This window comes from Gasterosteus aculeatus, chromosome 7 (assembly GCF_964276395.1).
Source record: "Gasterosteus aculeatus chromosome 7, fGasAcu3.hap1.1, whole genome shotgun sequence".
NCBI lineage: Eukaryota > Metazoa > Chordata > Actinopteri > Perciformes > Gasterosteidae > Gasterosteus > Gasterosteus aculeatus.
Window position 1 is genome coordinate 29,693,733 of NC_135694.1, and position 14,284 is coordinate 29,708,016.

Below are 14,284 nucleotides of genomic sequence, written 5' to 3' on the forward strand. Positions count from 1 at the left end.
ATTTGAAATGCAATTTATATTATAAATGTAACAATCTGTTCATCAAAAAGTTGAATGCGGATTAAAATTATTCCCACTGTCAGACAAAGCAGAGGCTTCTTTTTTTTTATTTACTTGTATGTGCGCGACCACAAATCAGAGGTAAACTCGGAGCCACCGCCGTGTTTAATTCCCCCGCCTGCGCGATTGACCACCAGTTGACAAATAAAAGTACACAAAGGAATTATTTTCACCACTGAATGACCGAAATCACACCCAATAAACATGCTTAGCCAAACATAGGCCGCGTAAATTATGCGCGTAAAACCTCTCCAACCACTCGAGCTGACAACAAACGCCTTTTTCCCCCCCAACATACTTGAAGACAGCCCCCCCCCCCCCCCCCCCCCCCTCATGCGTGCACATCTGCGTAGCCAGAAAACCAACTCCCAACAACGCGCGGATAGACTTGCTGCTTGTGTGTTGCCGTGAGATTGCGGCCCCGCGGTGCGTGTTGTTGTTGTTGTTGTTGCAAACGTCTCTCGACTCTCCTCCCATCCGGGGCGCTTTCCTCCATTGGCTGCCTTCCTCTCCGCGCTGACCTCCAAATCATATAAACCTGGGGGCCTCACACCTTCCTCAGGGTCACATTTCTTCGGGCAAATCAGAGCAGCAGCCTCTTCGGGGGGAGGGAACCGTCGCCGAGGAAAAGAAAAGCCCGAGCGGATCCCGGCCGGCACGGCACGTCGTGCCGCTCTCGTCCGTCTGGAATTATAAAGTTGTTTTGGCATTTTTTTTTTTTTCTTCCCCGGGCTCTTTCGTTTCGGTCGCTTCCGGGATGACGAAGATGCGCGAGTCGGCGGCTGCGTTCGGTCTGACTCGTTAATGCATCCGAAGGAATACGCGTCGAAGCACTGAATGAGCCGAACCCCGCGCGCAGCGCACGTCTTGGAGCAGCACCGGAGAGAGACCGAGGGCGACGGACGAGACGCCGCCGAGCACAGTTCTCCTCCCGCTCGCCATGAACCTCATCGGGGGCTACCAGCATCACCACCACCTGATGCACGAGCCCTTCCCGTTCGTCCAGCGGTGTCACCAGGATGCGCCGTACTTCCAGAGCTGGGTGGTGAACCACGGCGAGGTGCCTCCGGACTTCCAGATCCAGGCGCCGTACCCGGCCGCGGAGCACGGGGCGCCCGGGGCGGCGCACGACGGCCGGCTGGAGGGGCTCCAGGCGGGGATGGGGAAGAGGAGGACGTCGGGGCCGAAGAAGGAGCGCCGGCGGACGGAGAGCATCAACACGGCCTTCGCCGAGCTCAGGGAGTGTATCCCCAACGTGCCGGCGGACACGAAACTGTCTAAAATCAAAACGTTGCGCCTGGCGACCAGTTACATCGCCTACCTGATGGACGTCCTGGCCAAGGACACCGGGGAGACGGAGGGCTTCAAGGCCGAAATTAAGAAATTCGAAAACCGGGATATGAAAAGAAAACGGGAGCCGGTGAGTAGAAGCCTGCTTGATCACAAATAAACGCAAACCAAAAGAGTTCAGCTGTTAGTTCGGTTCCAAAAGGGAAACCTTATATTTGAAGGTGGAATTAAAGCGAGGCCCAAAGTTTAATCTGACTTTTATTTTTTTTTATAGTTTTATCCTCAGTCGGGTTATTATCAGAGTTGTAAAAAAAAATATCCTTAAGACTGTGGTATGAAACGAAACCTTTTAATGTAATGGTATTTCTTTAATAGCCTGATATGTGATCCATAATAACAAGGCGAGGCTAATGGAGGCTACTCACAATTTGGGTTTCGCCTCAAACAATCAACACTTCACCTCATTAAAGTCCGTTTGGACCCTTTAATACACACATGCATACTGTAATGATGCAATGAGGTAAATATATTACAGGTACATCACGAAATGTATTTGTATTGCTGATCACTACGGCCGAACTCTTATATCCTCATAAAGTTAAATTTAGAGCCAACATTCAAAAAGCATTTCTTTACAATGTGTGTATATTGTTACCGTCTGTGTTTATTATAATAAAGGAACACTAGGTGTTTTTACAGTATTATATCAGCCCTATTCATTTAAAAATATGCATACTTTCTGAATATTATATCATTTGAATTAATTTTAATATTATAGTATACATATTCATCTTAATTTGACGTACGTGATAAATCATTTTGGGTTTAGTCTTGATCGAGGGTTCACATGAAAGCCCGCATGTGATGTCACGACCCCGATTGCGTCACTAAAGGCCCCCAAATCACCGAGTTCGTTACATTGTGACGAAAAGCAGCATGTGGCCGTGTAGAGCCTTTCCAGATCACAGGCTCCAGACCCCCCCCCCCCCTACTTCCCTCCCCGCTGACCATGTGGTGTTTCCCGGTGTCACAGACCGACGGCCTGCAGGAGTCTTTAGGAGCCGAGAAGAAGGCGAAGGGCCGGACCGGGTGGCCGCAGCAGGTCTGGGCTCTGGAGCTCAACCAGTGACCCCCCCCCCTCCCGTCCTCCTCCCCCACCCTCCCCACACCTCCTCTTCCTCGTCCTCCACCTTTCGGGAGAAGCAAAACTCCTCGGACTCTGGATTGAAATGGAAAAAGAAAAGGAGAAGAAAAACAAACACCAACCACTGAGTAACTGAACCCAAACACACTGCTGTGCGCGCGCAATGACGCGCGCGACAAAGAGAGAGAGAATTAAAGGACAACGAGAGATACATCAAGGTGACACGATGGACCAACTGTTGGTCTTCTTCTCTCCTTGTGCAGCTTCTAAATCAACACGCGCACACGCACGTGACTGTATGATATTTGTGGTATTTCTGCTTTTTGATGTTTCCACCCTTCCAGTGCTGTAGACCAGATGTGGCCACGGTGTCAAAAAAAGAAAAAAGTAAAGCAACATCTGCCCCCCCCCCCCCCCCCCCCCTCCATAAAAATGGCTTTTCGTCGTGCGGTGGTGTTTTCAACGTCTGATGGGGCTGGATCAGAAAATAAATACATTATAACAAATGCCCCGTGGTGTAAATGTTGCAGGACTGCAAGTATGGTTCTTTTTATTTTATATTTTAGTTTTTCTTCTGGGGGCTGTAATTTATTACAAATCACAGTTGACGAGCCGCACAATGCGAAATGGATTTTTATTATAGTGAGTTCCCCAAATATTACAGGAGCCAATTAATGATCGACACTCAAATGTAGTATAACGCGTGTTATAAGTTGGTTTAGCGCCCCATGGAAATTAAATCATGTGGTTTTTGCATGAATTGATATTTATAATTTGCAAGTATCACCGTTTACCGTTTTAAGATTTGGGTGCAAAAGTATTACAAACCAGACGTCATATGAGACAGAATAAAATGTTTGAAAGAGATATATTAATTCTTAAATATTTGTGAATTAAATCAATTAAAAATACTTTGTCATGTGTGGACATAATAAAAATGGAAATTAAGTGAAATAAGAAATAACAAACTAACCTAGAAATAATGCCTGTCCTCATTGGAAAGCTCATCTCCCATGAAACGCTTTTTTCAGGGGAAACTTTTTTGTCACCGTTTAATATTTAATTATTATTAATCCAGTACTCCCGCTGAGATATGTAAAAGAAAATTTTAAAAAAAAGTTAAGTCAAATCTAGTCCTGCCTGTTAATTATATAGCGGCTGCTGTTGAAGTTTCTGTGTAGGAAATGATTGAATTTACTGAATCTACCTCGAAATGAACGTCAGTGTCCGTTCTGAGACCCATTTCCATAAAGGCCAAGATTTCACTCCGACGTAATAAACAATTTAAAGGAATTAAGTTTGTTTTTTTGTGTGTGCCAAATGGTGAAGGAAATGTACATTGGATGTGAAGTTATATTTAGTTCCGTAAATAAATGAATTATTTTATGTCAAGTCAGGTGTGAAGTTATTTCCTCTTCCTCATTTATAAGACCCCAGTCAGAAACCAGATTACCTTTTAAGAATTTACACAGGATTACGGTTCGGAATTTATACCTTCCTAATTTTCTATACACATTTCCGTTACTGAAGTAAAATATGAAATTGCCCTCGGACGGTTTTAGGGCCATTTTCCGATGCGGTTCACCGAAGGCAGAATAAAACATGTTCCAAACAGTCAAAAATACAAATGATTTCATTCTATAATCATGTGTATAAATTGGAAAAATCCACCGCGTTGTAGAACTGACCTGAGGCTGCAGCACTGTTCCGTTAGTGACCAACTCCTCACACTTTTTTAGGCCTTTTACACGAGTTCACAATGAGGTTTTATTCATCCGAAAGGAAAAGAGAAACTCGGTTCTAAACTATATTTCAGCCCGTTATGAAAAAGGGAGAGTCCTTCATGCTGAAAATACATGCTGCTCATGTTTGTTGGTTTCATATTCCTCTAAAAGAGTCCAGGTGTTTAAACCCGCCTCCGCAAAGCGCGCCCTCATATCAAAGGAGCTACAGCGACACCTGGCGGCCGACGGCGGTTCCTGAAACTACACCCAACCTGGCAAGACAATTCTTGTTTTTATTCATCCTCATTTTCAGATTGTTTTAATATTTGTAACAGTTGAAAACCGCTCGTGACAGTTTGAGCTGTGAAAAAACAGAAACGACACTTTGCTTCTTTCTGTACAATACATTTATTATGAACATCATCAGGAGCAATAAGCAGCCATATTTAAATAGTTTTTCTTCTTCTAATACAATTACGTTAAGGTGGTGTGGCCTATATGTTAAAGATGGGTGTTATCTACAGGACGCTAAAAATAAAACCTACAAGCAAAACTGAAAATACATCATACACTTAAAAAAAACAAAACTAAAAAAGGAGAGTTCCCTGCTGAAAGTAGAGAGCATCGAATGGTGGGCAAACTTAAATAAGACGTGACAAGAGGATAGACTGGGTAGTCACCACAATGAAGGAAAACAAAAACTAACAATTCAATACGCGTTGAAGAGCCGTAAGTTGTTCATTGCCTGGATGTTCCAGCAGTGCTTAAAGAGGTGAAATAAACATGTAGGATTTCAGCGGCGTTGGTATCATCATCATCATCATCATCAATGCTTTACTCTATCCAAAAGGCCAAAGTGCTACTTTCCCCATCAGGGCTTAAATCGTGGAAACATAAGACCCATTTCCTCCCCCATTCAGTTCTCATTCATTTCACTCACTAATTCCATCGGTTGCTTGGACACATTCTTTAAGACAATTGCCAAAGTGCAGTCAGAGCGCTTCAAGGTCAACATGCAGGTGTGTCAGAAGGAGGGAGCCGATTATCTCAACAGCAGGTAAACACTTGTTTTTAACAACTCCGCCATCTTCTTGGTGATGACATTGAGATTTCTGCAGGCAGATATTCATAATTGTCTAAAATTTAAATGATTCAAAAGCTACAAACAGAAAAAACACAATCCAGGTGTGAAAATTAAATCAAGACGTTGTCCATTATAAACACAGCTCGTAAATGTTAAAATGATGCTAATAATCTCACAGCCTGATCAGACACAGAAGCTCCCCTTCAGAAAATGAATTTAAAATCAATTTCCAAACTATAAAGTGAAGGTGGGGGGAGAATAAATGAAATGAAAGTGTGTTCAAACATACAGAAGAGGGGACTCAAAGCAAAATGCAATGTTTTCCCCCCCCGTTGGAGGACCCATGGGTCCCCCCCCATGGGTCCTCCAACGCACCGCGTCCAGTGGAAAAGGGTTAAATATCAGGACCGAGGTCTGCCTTTATTCGATTAGTGAAAATGGAGGTTTTTACGAGAGTTGGGTGGCATTTGAAGCGACTTGGAGCTCCGATATTCAGAACGCAACTTTGGCGAAAAGGCCACGCCCCTTTCCAACAACTCAAACATTCAGAATAACCAACGACAAAAGACAATCCCACTCTCATCATTCAACTCCACACTTGTTTGGCACAAGCATTCCTTTGACGGAAGAAAAAAAAAAAAAAAAATGCAAAGAATAATTACTCCAAATTACCAAGTTTCTTTTCGCTTTTAAGGCAGCTTTATCGTACATCGCATTCAACCAACTTACGAAAGTTATCCGACGCTGTTCTCTTTGTATATATCGACAGTTTACATCACGGAGTGAGTCCTGGTCCTCCACAGGCTTTTCATGGGGGGGGGGGTGTTGGTTGCGGCTGCTGAGGAGTTCAGTCCAGCGGTTTGCCGCCGTCGCCTTTCTGGTCCAAGCGGCTCTTGCTGCTCTTCACCATGTAAATAAAGTAGGTCAGCGTCTCCTTCTCGTTCACCGGGATGTTCCTAAAGTGACGACTCACAGTCTGCGGAGACGAGAGGGGGGGACGGACGGACGAAGGTTAGCGTGTTTTACAGTGCATTTGTAAGTATGTATAAATGCACACACACGTACTGTACGGCTGCAAACGCTGTACAAGATGAAGCACAACCTTTTTGGGGGCATCGGTACTCTATTTGCATAGAACCATATCAAAAAGATATCCCTCAGCCTCACCTGCCTCCAGGTCAAATCAAATATTCACACTGCAGAGGGAACATCTCATAGAGAAATCACAGCTTACAGTTAACCTTTAAAACATCGCAGGCTGAACGTCTGTTTGAGAGCCGCTGGAATCGGTCACGATGCTTCCAGAGGGAGACACGTGATGCAGACTTCCTACCGGTTGTCTGGATTCATTGAGCAGAAAACAAATGTCCTGTTGCCGGCGTCCCTGAGCAGCTGTAACTGCTGCTTCGTTAATTCAATGAAATATTAAAAGTGTGGGGAAACATTGAGCCTGCAGGCCGCCTTCATTCATTACAGGTTGCTAGAAAGTTGAATAAAGTCAGTGTGGGAGATGTTTTTCGAGGCAATATGAAATAGTCAGAGGAGGAAATTTGACTAGTTTACGTGTGGCCCAAAAACTACATTTTCTTAGATGAGATTGAGCATTAACCGTTGCGCATGAGGAGTCATCTGTACGCGCTTTAAGCCGCACTGCGCCAAGTGTCCGATTACGAAATTGTTACTTTTGGACAATTTGCTCCCAGCAACGACCACAGGAAAACGATCGCCGGGCCGGATCAGCGATTAACGCCATTGAGGCCGTAAAGGGGGCGGAGCACGCGGAGGTTCTGGTGCCGGGTTTACCTCTGCCAGCTGGGCCTTGTTGAGTCCGGGTCTGGTCTGCAGCTTGTAGTGTCGCTTGTAGCGTCTCAACGTGTTCACCTGCAGCTGGAAGAGGTCAACCTGGGAAACACAACAGAGAGCGGGGACTTGGTAGTCGCGGCAACGTCACATTTTGGGATGATTCCCGTCGAGGTTTCGGGCCTCCTGTTCAGCTTTTCAAAAAGGAGATGAATCTTTACTGATCTCCATGAAGAACAGGTCACCAACACTACAACCTCCGGGTACAGGGTGATAATAATGTACTCGTTACCTCGGGCACCTCCACGTCATGATCCGGGGAATCTCCTCCGTCGTCGCTGGTCTTCCGCTTCCTCTTGTTGCGGACGCTCTGGATGAAGTTCTTGTGGAAGTCGCAGATATAGAGGTGTCTCACCTACAACGACATCAACGAGTAGTAAAGAGGGGCAGTCTGCCACGCGCTGAGCCGCTTGGGAAGAGGCAGCCGCGCGGCATCAGCGCGACCAGAACACTACCAGCCCCGATAAACACACCCGTGTTTCATGACATCCCAACGATGCCTCCCTCCGTGAGCCAAGACCCATTCATCGTCTCCTTGGCGGTATTATCTTGGACCAAAGCTTAAAAGTATCTAGTCGTGCGATGTCGCTTGACTCGACAGACGCATTTCGGTTCGACGCCCAGCTCCACCTGCAGCTTGGTGGCAACGTCGATAACCGAGGGAGAGGAGCTTTCTTTGATGCGCCGTGCGCCGCCTCAGCGGATGAGGCCCGTCGGTCCGATTCGTCTGGGCCACAACGTGCGATTTGTGACATGAAATCCCGCCGCGTTCGCAAAAGGCACCCGGAGCTTTTTCCCCTCTGGTTGCGCTGCTTGAGCCCCGAGTCATTTTCTACGAAGCTCAAAAGCAGGCGGAAAAGGGAAGGAACACACATTCGCTTTACTTACTCATCTGAAACAGTGTTAGTACCAGCTGGAAGACGGGTACATGAGTATATGAAAGCTACATCCAGGCACCGGCTTGGTCGCGGCGTTGGCGGAGCCATTGTTTTGTTCTTATGGTATTCTCCTGTTGATCAAGATCAGCGTTGAGTTTAAACAAAGAAACAAACAACAGGGTCAACGTGACACCGCAGCGGCGAACGCAAACGTGGTCTACGGAAACAAACTCGACGGGAGTATTGATCGATAGGTGGCAACAGTTTGAGACGCAGGGGAACTGGCGACGCAACCGGCGAGGTGGTGAATTGAGGTCCAGATTTGAGGGATTACATGCGGAAGGGGTCAATGCAAAAATGACATCCAATTTCACTGCTTAGCACACGCTAATTTGTACTTACTCGTTCTTTTTTGTCACCAACAGTCAAATAGGCAGTGTTATTTGTGCCATTGATACATTTCAAATTAGAAAAGATACAAACCAACATAAATTTTGCTTAATAATTTATCGGCGACGTCTGCAACCAGATTGCGGAGGGGGGCAACCAACACTGGAGCAGCTGATGTGAAATAATCTCAAAGTGTTAAACAAAGGCAGAACAGCAATGATCGTCTAATATCACCAATTACAATCTCAATTTTCAGGTTTTTGTGAGTAGCATCGCTGCGGTGAAAATGACACTATTAATTCACGGTTTCCATCCATGTGACAGATGCAGCATACTGTACTCTGACAAACTGTAAATGGCTATCCGGGTGCGAGTATCAGAGCTCATTGGAGCAGAGGAGTCACCGTGGTGACAGTCACACACCTTCTCCAGTCATCTCACCTGGCAAATCGTCTCCACCTGCACATAAGGATTGTGTAAATTAGCAAAGTGTTCCAAATGGAGCCAGTGAGCGCTCCCACTCCATATCATCACTAGCAGTCCAAATTAAAACCCCGATCAGCAGCTTCTCTTCCGTGCATCGATACCCACAGAGCGCTTTGCGGGTAAAGAGGCTCAGCCCGCCGCGGGAGGAGCTCGCGGGCCGCCGGGCGGAGGCGACTTGAGTAGAAAGCGCCGTTTCTTCTGGCCCACGTGCTTCTTTGGACGTACGCGGACATTTAGAGTTCGGCCTACGCACCGGTATAAACGACCCCCCCACCGCAGGATGTGCGGCCTGCTGGATGAGTCTTTCGCTCCACAAGGTTCTCTCCCCGTGCTGCGGCCGATGAAACACTCGTCGTCGACTGGAAGGCCGTAAAAAATGTTCTTCACAAACAAACAGACAACTGAAGCAAAAGCGACACACGACGTTGTGTCGCGGTGCCGGTGGAAGTTGGAGCTACAGTGTGCGCGTGTCGCGGGGTCTCAACCGGCATTGGACTGCCGGAGGTCCCCCCCTTCCAGTTTTATTATTTTTGAATGAGGCCGGGTTTACTTTAACCGGATTGCGGCTGAAGGACAGAGCCGGCTTCCCCCTGACAGCCATTTTATGGAGGCAGGAGAGAGGCGTGTTCTGAGGAAGCGGTTACAATGAGCAGCAAGTTGATGTGGGAAGGACGCCGCCGTCCTGCACGTAGTCCCCGGTAGCTAGCAAAGCTAACGCTAGCCCGACGCAGTCACGGTAAACAGCGCCTCGGTGTGAGTCACGGAACCCAAACCACATCACCGAGTAAACAATAAACATCGTTTCTTTGGTTTTTTTTTCCTTTTTTTTCGTCAACGGGCGCTCGCCGGTTAATTAGCTGACAGCTGACAGCTAGCTAACTTTGAGCTATCGTCTGGTACCCACACACACACACAAACAGACAAATTCACGTTAAGTTGGTGAACAGAATGACGCGGTCACACAATTCCACTCACGCTTTTGTCGATGTCGAGCTTGAGCTTCTTCTGTGAGATGCTCTTCTGGATCCTCTTGCTGAAGGAGGCGTTTCCAGCTGACCGGCCGCAACGCTCCCCGTCCTCGATCAGGCAGCAGCTCTGGCCGTAAAACGGCAGAGGCTGCGGTCCATCGTGGCTGTCTTCTTCGGTGCTAAATCCATTCATTCTGTTCTATTGCCGTTATCTTCGTGCGGGAGAAAAATAAATGAAAAAGGACTAAAAAAAACTAAATAAAACAGCTTTAGTATGGCTAACAAATCTGTTGTTGACGGGTTGCCCTTTTGTGAAAGACAATCCGATAGCGTTAGCTAGCTGACTGTGCTAAGTGGCTAGTTCACGAGCTAATAGTCCCCGTGCTAATTTGGGCACCGGTGAGTTAATTTTTAAAGGTGATGCCCTCTGGTTAGATACATGCTACCCCCGAAGATCCCCGGATCCCCCGTCGGATTCGCACAACGGTGTTTAGCCTCGGCTAGCCCGAGTGCTAGCAAGACCGCAAGGTGGCTGTTACCCGACAAATTCCTATGGTGAGACCGTCACCGGTGTCCCCCCCCCCTTGTAAACGACCCGCTAAAATTCACATACCACAACGATCGCATGCAGTCACGAACTCGAACACGGCAACCGGTTACGTCAAACGGGAAAAAAACTTCGGTAGAAACCACAGATTTATCAGACTGCGACTCAACAATCGCGGCACTCTTTCAGAACGGCTCGTACAATGGACAGGCTCCGTCTCCGTGGCGGAAGTTCCCGTACCTGGCGGCGATTGGTCGGTTTTGCGTGAAGGCGGGTTTAGCGTGCGATGTCGGCTGTCCCATTGGCTGAATTGGTCCTCCGTCTTTTAGCGGTTCTTCCTGTAACAGTCGGCGTCTTGTTTTCTACTACGAACAAGAGTTAAAAAAAGGTGGCGTCGCCGTCAGCTGAAGGGGCTTTGAAACAGGGACTCGCGGTAGCCAGCCGCAGGTTATCCGAAAATTCCAAATTAATAAACTGTTTAAAATTGTGTCTGCGTCATACACCCCAGTGAGCATTTTTTGGTTGAAAAGACGTTTAAAAGACCTCTATGCCCGACGTTGAAAACACGTTGCAAAATGGTTTAAAAGTGAAAGTTGTTTCAACGTCTATTCGTAGACGTTGAAAAGACGTCTATGTTTAGACCACATTTCAACGTGATTTTTTAATACGGTAATATTTCGTCCTCTCTTGTGTGCTATATCATTATTTTAGAGGTTTAAAAAGAAACTACGTCCACATTTGTAAGTTTACCACCGATATTATATATCACGTTGAAAACGGGTCTATACGCGAACGTCTTTTCAACGTCTACGAATAGACGTTGAAACAACTTTCACTTTTGAACCAATTTGCAACCTCTTTTCAACGTCGGGCCATAGACGTCTTTTAAACGTTGTTTCAACGGATAAATTGCTCGCTGGAAACTTACAAGTTACATACTTAGTCACAGTTGTCATGTTAACAGCCCTTAACAAGGACAAACACATTATTTTGTTCATTTGCATTTATTATAAATATAACACTATACATATAACACTTTTCCTAATTAAAAACAATACAAAAATAAAATATATATTTCAGGGAAATTAACTATGGATTTAAAAGTGCAGAAACAACATTTCTGTGTTCAACAACAACAATTCTGTGTTTGTAGACCATTTTTCTGAATCATTTGAACTTCATTTTTAGATTCTGTAACAAGATGTGGATCTGAGTCACTTGAGTTGGGATAGTATACCTGAAATCAGCTGCATCTCCCTCATCCTCACTTGATGATTCTTTGTGTAAAGGGAGTCAGAGTGCAGAGAACAGCCCTGAATTGCAGATTTCTCTGGTCAACGTGTTTATTCAATTCAAATCATTTTATTTTGTTCATCTTTGCAATCTGTAAACATGCAACATCCTAAACCCCAAAACCCCCAAAATGTAAAAAACCTTCAACCGGGAGAAACCTGAGGAGAAAACAGCAAGGCCGAAGGTGTGTAGAGTATGAACAATTTAAAGATGTACAGTACATCCAATTCCTACGACAGAAATGATTCTAATATTGTGGATTACTAAGCCAGGGGTAAGGCAGGACCAGTGCAGGGACAACCATCATCAGACGTAACCTCCATCAGATGCAACCACCACCCGCAGAAACCTGTGAGGAGGGAAAGCACAAAGGCAAAGTTGGTCATTTGGGTTTATGATGACAGTAATAAACTAATAATAATAATAACAGCAGCAGGTGTGTTAGAACCCTAATTTATAGATGGTTTACTTATTACATTATCAACAAGATAACAATTCATCTGCAACTTATGGTATTTCTGGAGTAACATTTCCAGGTATATTACACAGTATCGTGCTTTAAGCAGCAGTAACTTACAATGTGTTGGCCCTCTTGTTTACAGAGCACAACTTGTTGAATTCAGCCCTTCACCCTTGCAATCTGTATTTAGCCCCCATTGCTTTAAAAACGTATTTTCAATGTGAAATGCAATAACATTTATGGGTACAGCAACAACCTAACGCATTAGTAACACCAAACACACGAAAAATATTCTGGGATGTTTACTTTTGGTCCCCCAGTGAGCACAAGACGTAATTTCAACGTTGAAATATGGTTGAAATCGCGTTGAAATGAGGTCTGAACGTCTAAGACCTCATTTCAACGTCTTTTCAACCGGCTAAAAATGGGATGAAACATCAACGTGCCAGAAAACGTCAATTTGTTGATCAATGTGTCATGATGTAACGTAAGGTTGAAAGATAGACGATATTAACGTTAAGATTTTCAGAATAATTAATGAACTGGTCGGCGAAATTTGGTCTACGCGAAGACGTAATTTCAACGTATTTACTATTTCGCTTAAAACGTCATAAATATGAAACTACGGACTGCATGCTGTTAATAAGATGCGTTTAAGACATAATAATGCGGGCAGGTTCAAACATTACTTGTAAACACGTAACTCCGCTCACATCTGTAACGCGCATGCGCGAGTTCTTAGACGCCTGCAGAGCTCCGAGCGGACGCAGCACGAAGCGAAGTTACGGCAGCAGAGCGACATGAACGGGCTGATAGAACCACGAGTACCGGCTCCACTGCTCTGTAAGTACGCGAGTGTTTGAATGAAGAACACCTGGAACTATAACCGGGTGTTTTACTTGTGCTGCCGACTCGATACAGGAAAGACGGCCCTTTTTGTTAAGCTAGTTAGCGTTAGCGCAGGTAGTTTGCTAGTTAGCATGCTAGCTTGCGGCATGCTAGCGTGCAGCATGATGACCTGGACCAAAAGTAAACATCCCAGAATATTTTTCGTGTCTTTGTTGTTGCTAATGCGTTAGGTTGTTGCTGTACCCATAAATGTTATTGCATTTCACATTGAAAATACGTTTTTAAAGCAATGGGGGCTAAATACAGATTGCAAGGGTGAAGGGCTGAATTCAACAAGTTGTGCTCTGTAAACAAGAGGGCCAACACATTGTAAGTTACTGCTGCATTAAAGCATGATACTGTGTAATATACCTGGACATGTTACTCCAGAAATACCATAAGTTGCAGATTAATTGTTATCTTGTTGATAATGTAATAAGTAAACAATCTATAAATTAGGGTTCTAACACACCTGCTGCTGTTATTATTACTAGTTTCCTACTGTCATCATAAACCCAAATGACCAACTTTGCCTTTGTGCTTTCCCACCTCACAGGTTTCTGCGGGTGGTGGTTGCATCTGATGGAGGTTACGTCTGATGATGGTTGTCCCTGCACTGGTCCTGCCTTACCCCTGGCTTAGTAATCCACAATATTAGAATCATTTCTGTCGTAGGAATTGGATGTACTGTACATCTTTAAATTGTTCATACTCTACACACCTACTGCCTTGCTGTTTTCTCCTCAGGTTTCTCCCGGTTGAAGGTTTTTTACATTTTGGGGGTTTTGGGACAGGATGTTGCATGTTTACAGATTGCAAAGCTGAACAAAATAAAATCATTTGAATTGAATAAACACGTTGACCAGAGAAATCTGCAATTGAGGGCTGTTCTCTGCACTCTGACTCCCTTTACACAAAGAATCATCAAGTGAGGATGAGGGAGATGCAGCTGATTTCAGGTATACTATCCCAACTCAAGTCACTCACAGCCACATCTTGTTACAGAATCTAAAAATGAAGTTCAAATGATTCAGAAAAATGGTCTACAAACACAGAATTGTTGTTGTTGAACACAGAAATGTTGTTTCTGCACTTTTAAATCCATTGTTTATTTCCCTGAAATATATATTTTATTTTTGTATTGTTTTTAATTAGGAAAAGTGTTATATGTATAGTGTTATATTTATAATAAATGCAAATCAATAAAATAAT

General features: G+C 44.9%; 2 protein-coding genes and 1 long non-coding RNA gene across 7 annotated transcripts; 2 read left to right on the forward strand and 1 right to left on the reverse strand.

Annotated features, from left to right (window-relative positions):
- The first annotated feature begins 331 nt into the window (after positions 1-331).
- Positions 332-3,886, forward strand: LOC120822116 (heart- and neural crest derivatives-expressed protein 1). Its single transcript, XM_040181502.2, has 2 exons — positions 332-1,480; positions 2,384-3,886. The coding sequence occupies exons 1-2, from the start codon at positions 1,001-1,003 to the stop codon at positions 2,477-2,479; spliced, it is 576 nt and encodes a 191-aa protein (XP_040037436.1). The 5' UTR covers positions 332-1,000; the 3' UTR covers positions 2,480-3,886.
- Positions 3,887-4,610: 724 nt separating this feature from the next.
- sap30l (sap30-like) lies at positions 4,611-11,037 on the reverse strand. Of its 5 annotated transcripts, none has more exons than XM_040181504.2 (6): positions 10,672-11,037; positions 9,892-10,096; positions 8,872-8,889; positions 7,395-7,517; positions 7,106-7,204; positions 4,611-6,278 (listed from the first exon to the last, which is right to left on the reverse strand). In XM_040181504.2, the coding sequence occupies exons 2-6, from the start codon at positions 10,075-10,077 to the stop codon at positions 6,150-6,152; spliced, it is 555 nt and encodes a 184-aa protein (XP_040037438.1). In that variant the 5' UTR covers positions 10,078-10,096; positions 10,672-11,037; the 3' UTR covers positions 4,611-6,149. The 5 variants fall into 5 exon arrangements, with proteins under 5 accessions (XP_040037438.1, XP_040037437.1, XP_077963026.1 ...); XM_040181503.2 differs by lacking the exon at positions 10,672-11,037 and adding an exon at positions 10,498-10,671; XM_078106900.1 differs by lacking the exon at positions 8,872-8,889.
- A 1,888-nt stretch (positions 11,038-12,925) lies between these two features.
- LOC144410374 (uncharacterized) lies at positions 12,926-14,284 on the forward strand. Its single transcript, XR_013468404.1, has 2 exons — positions 12,926-13,027; positions 13,629-14,284. It is a non-coding gene; the product is annotated as an uncharacterized LOC144410374 (long non-coding RNA).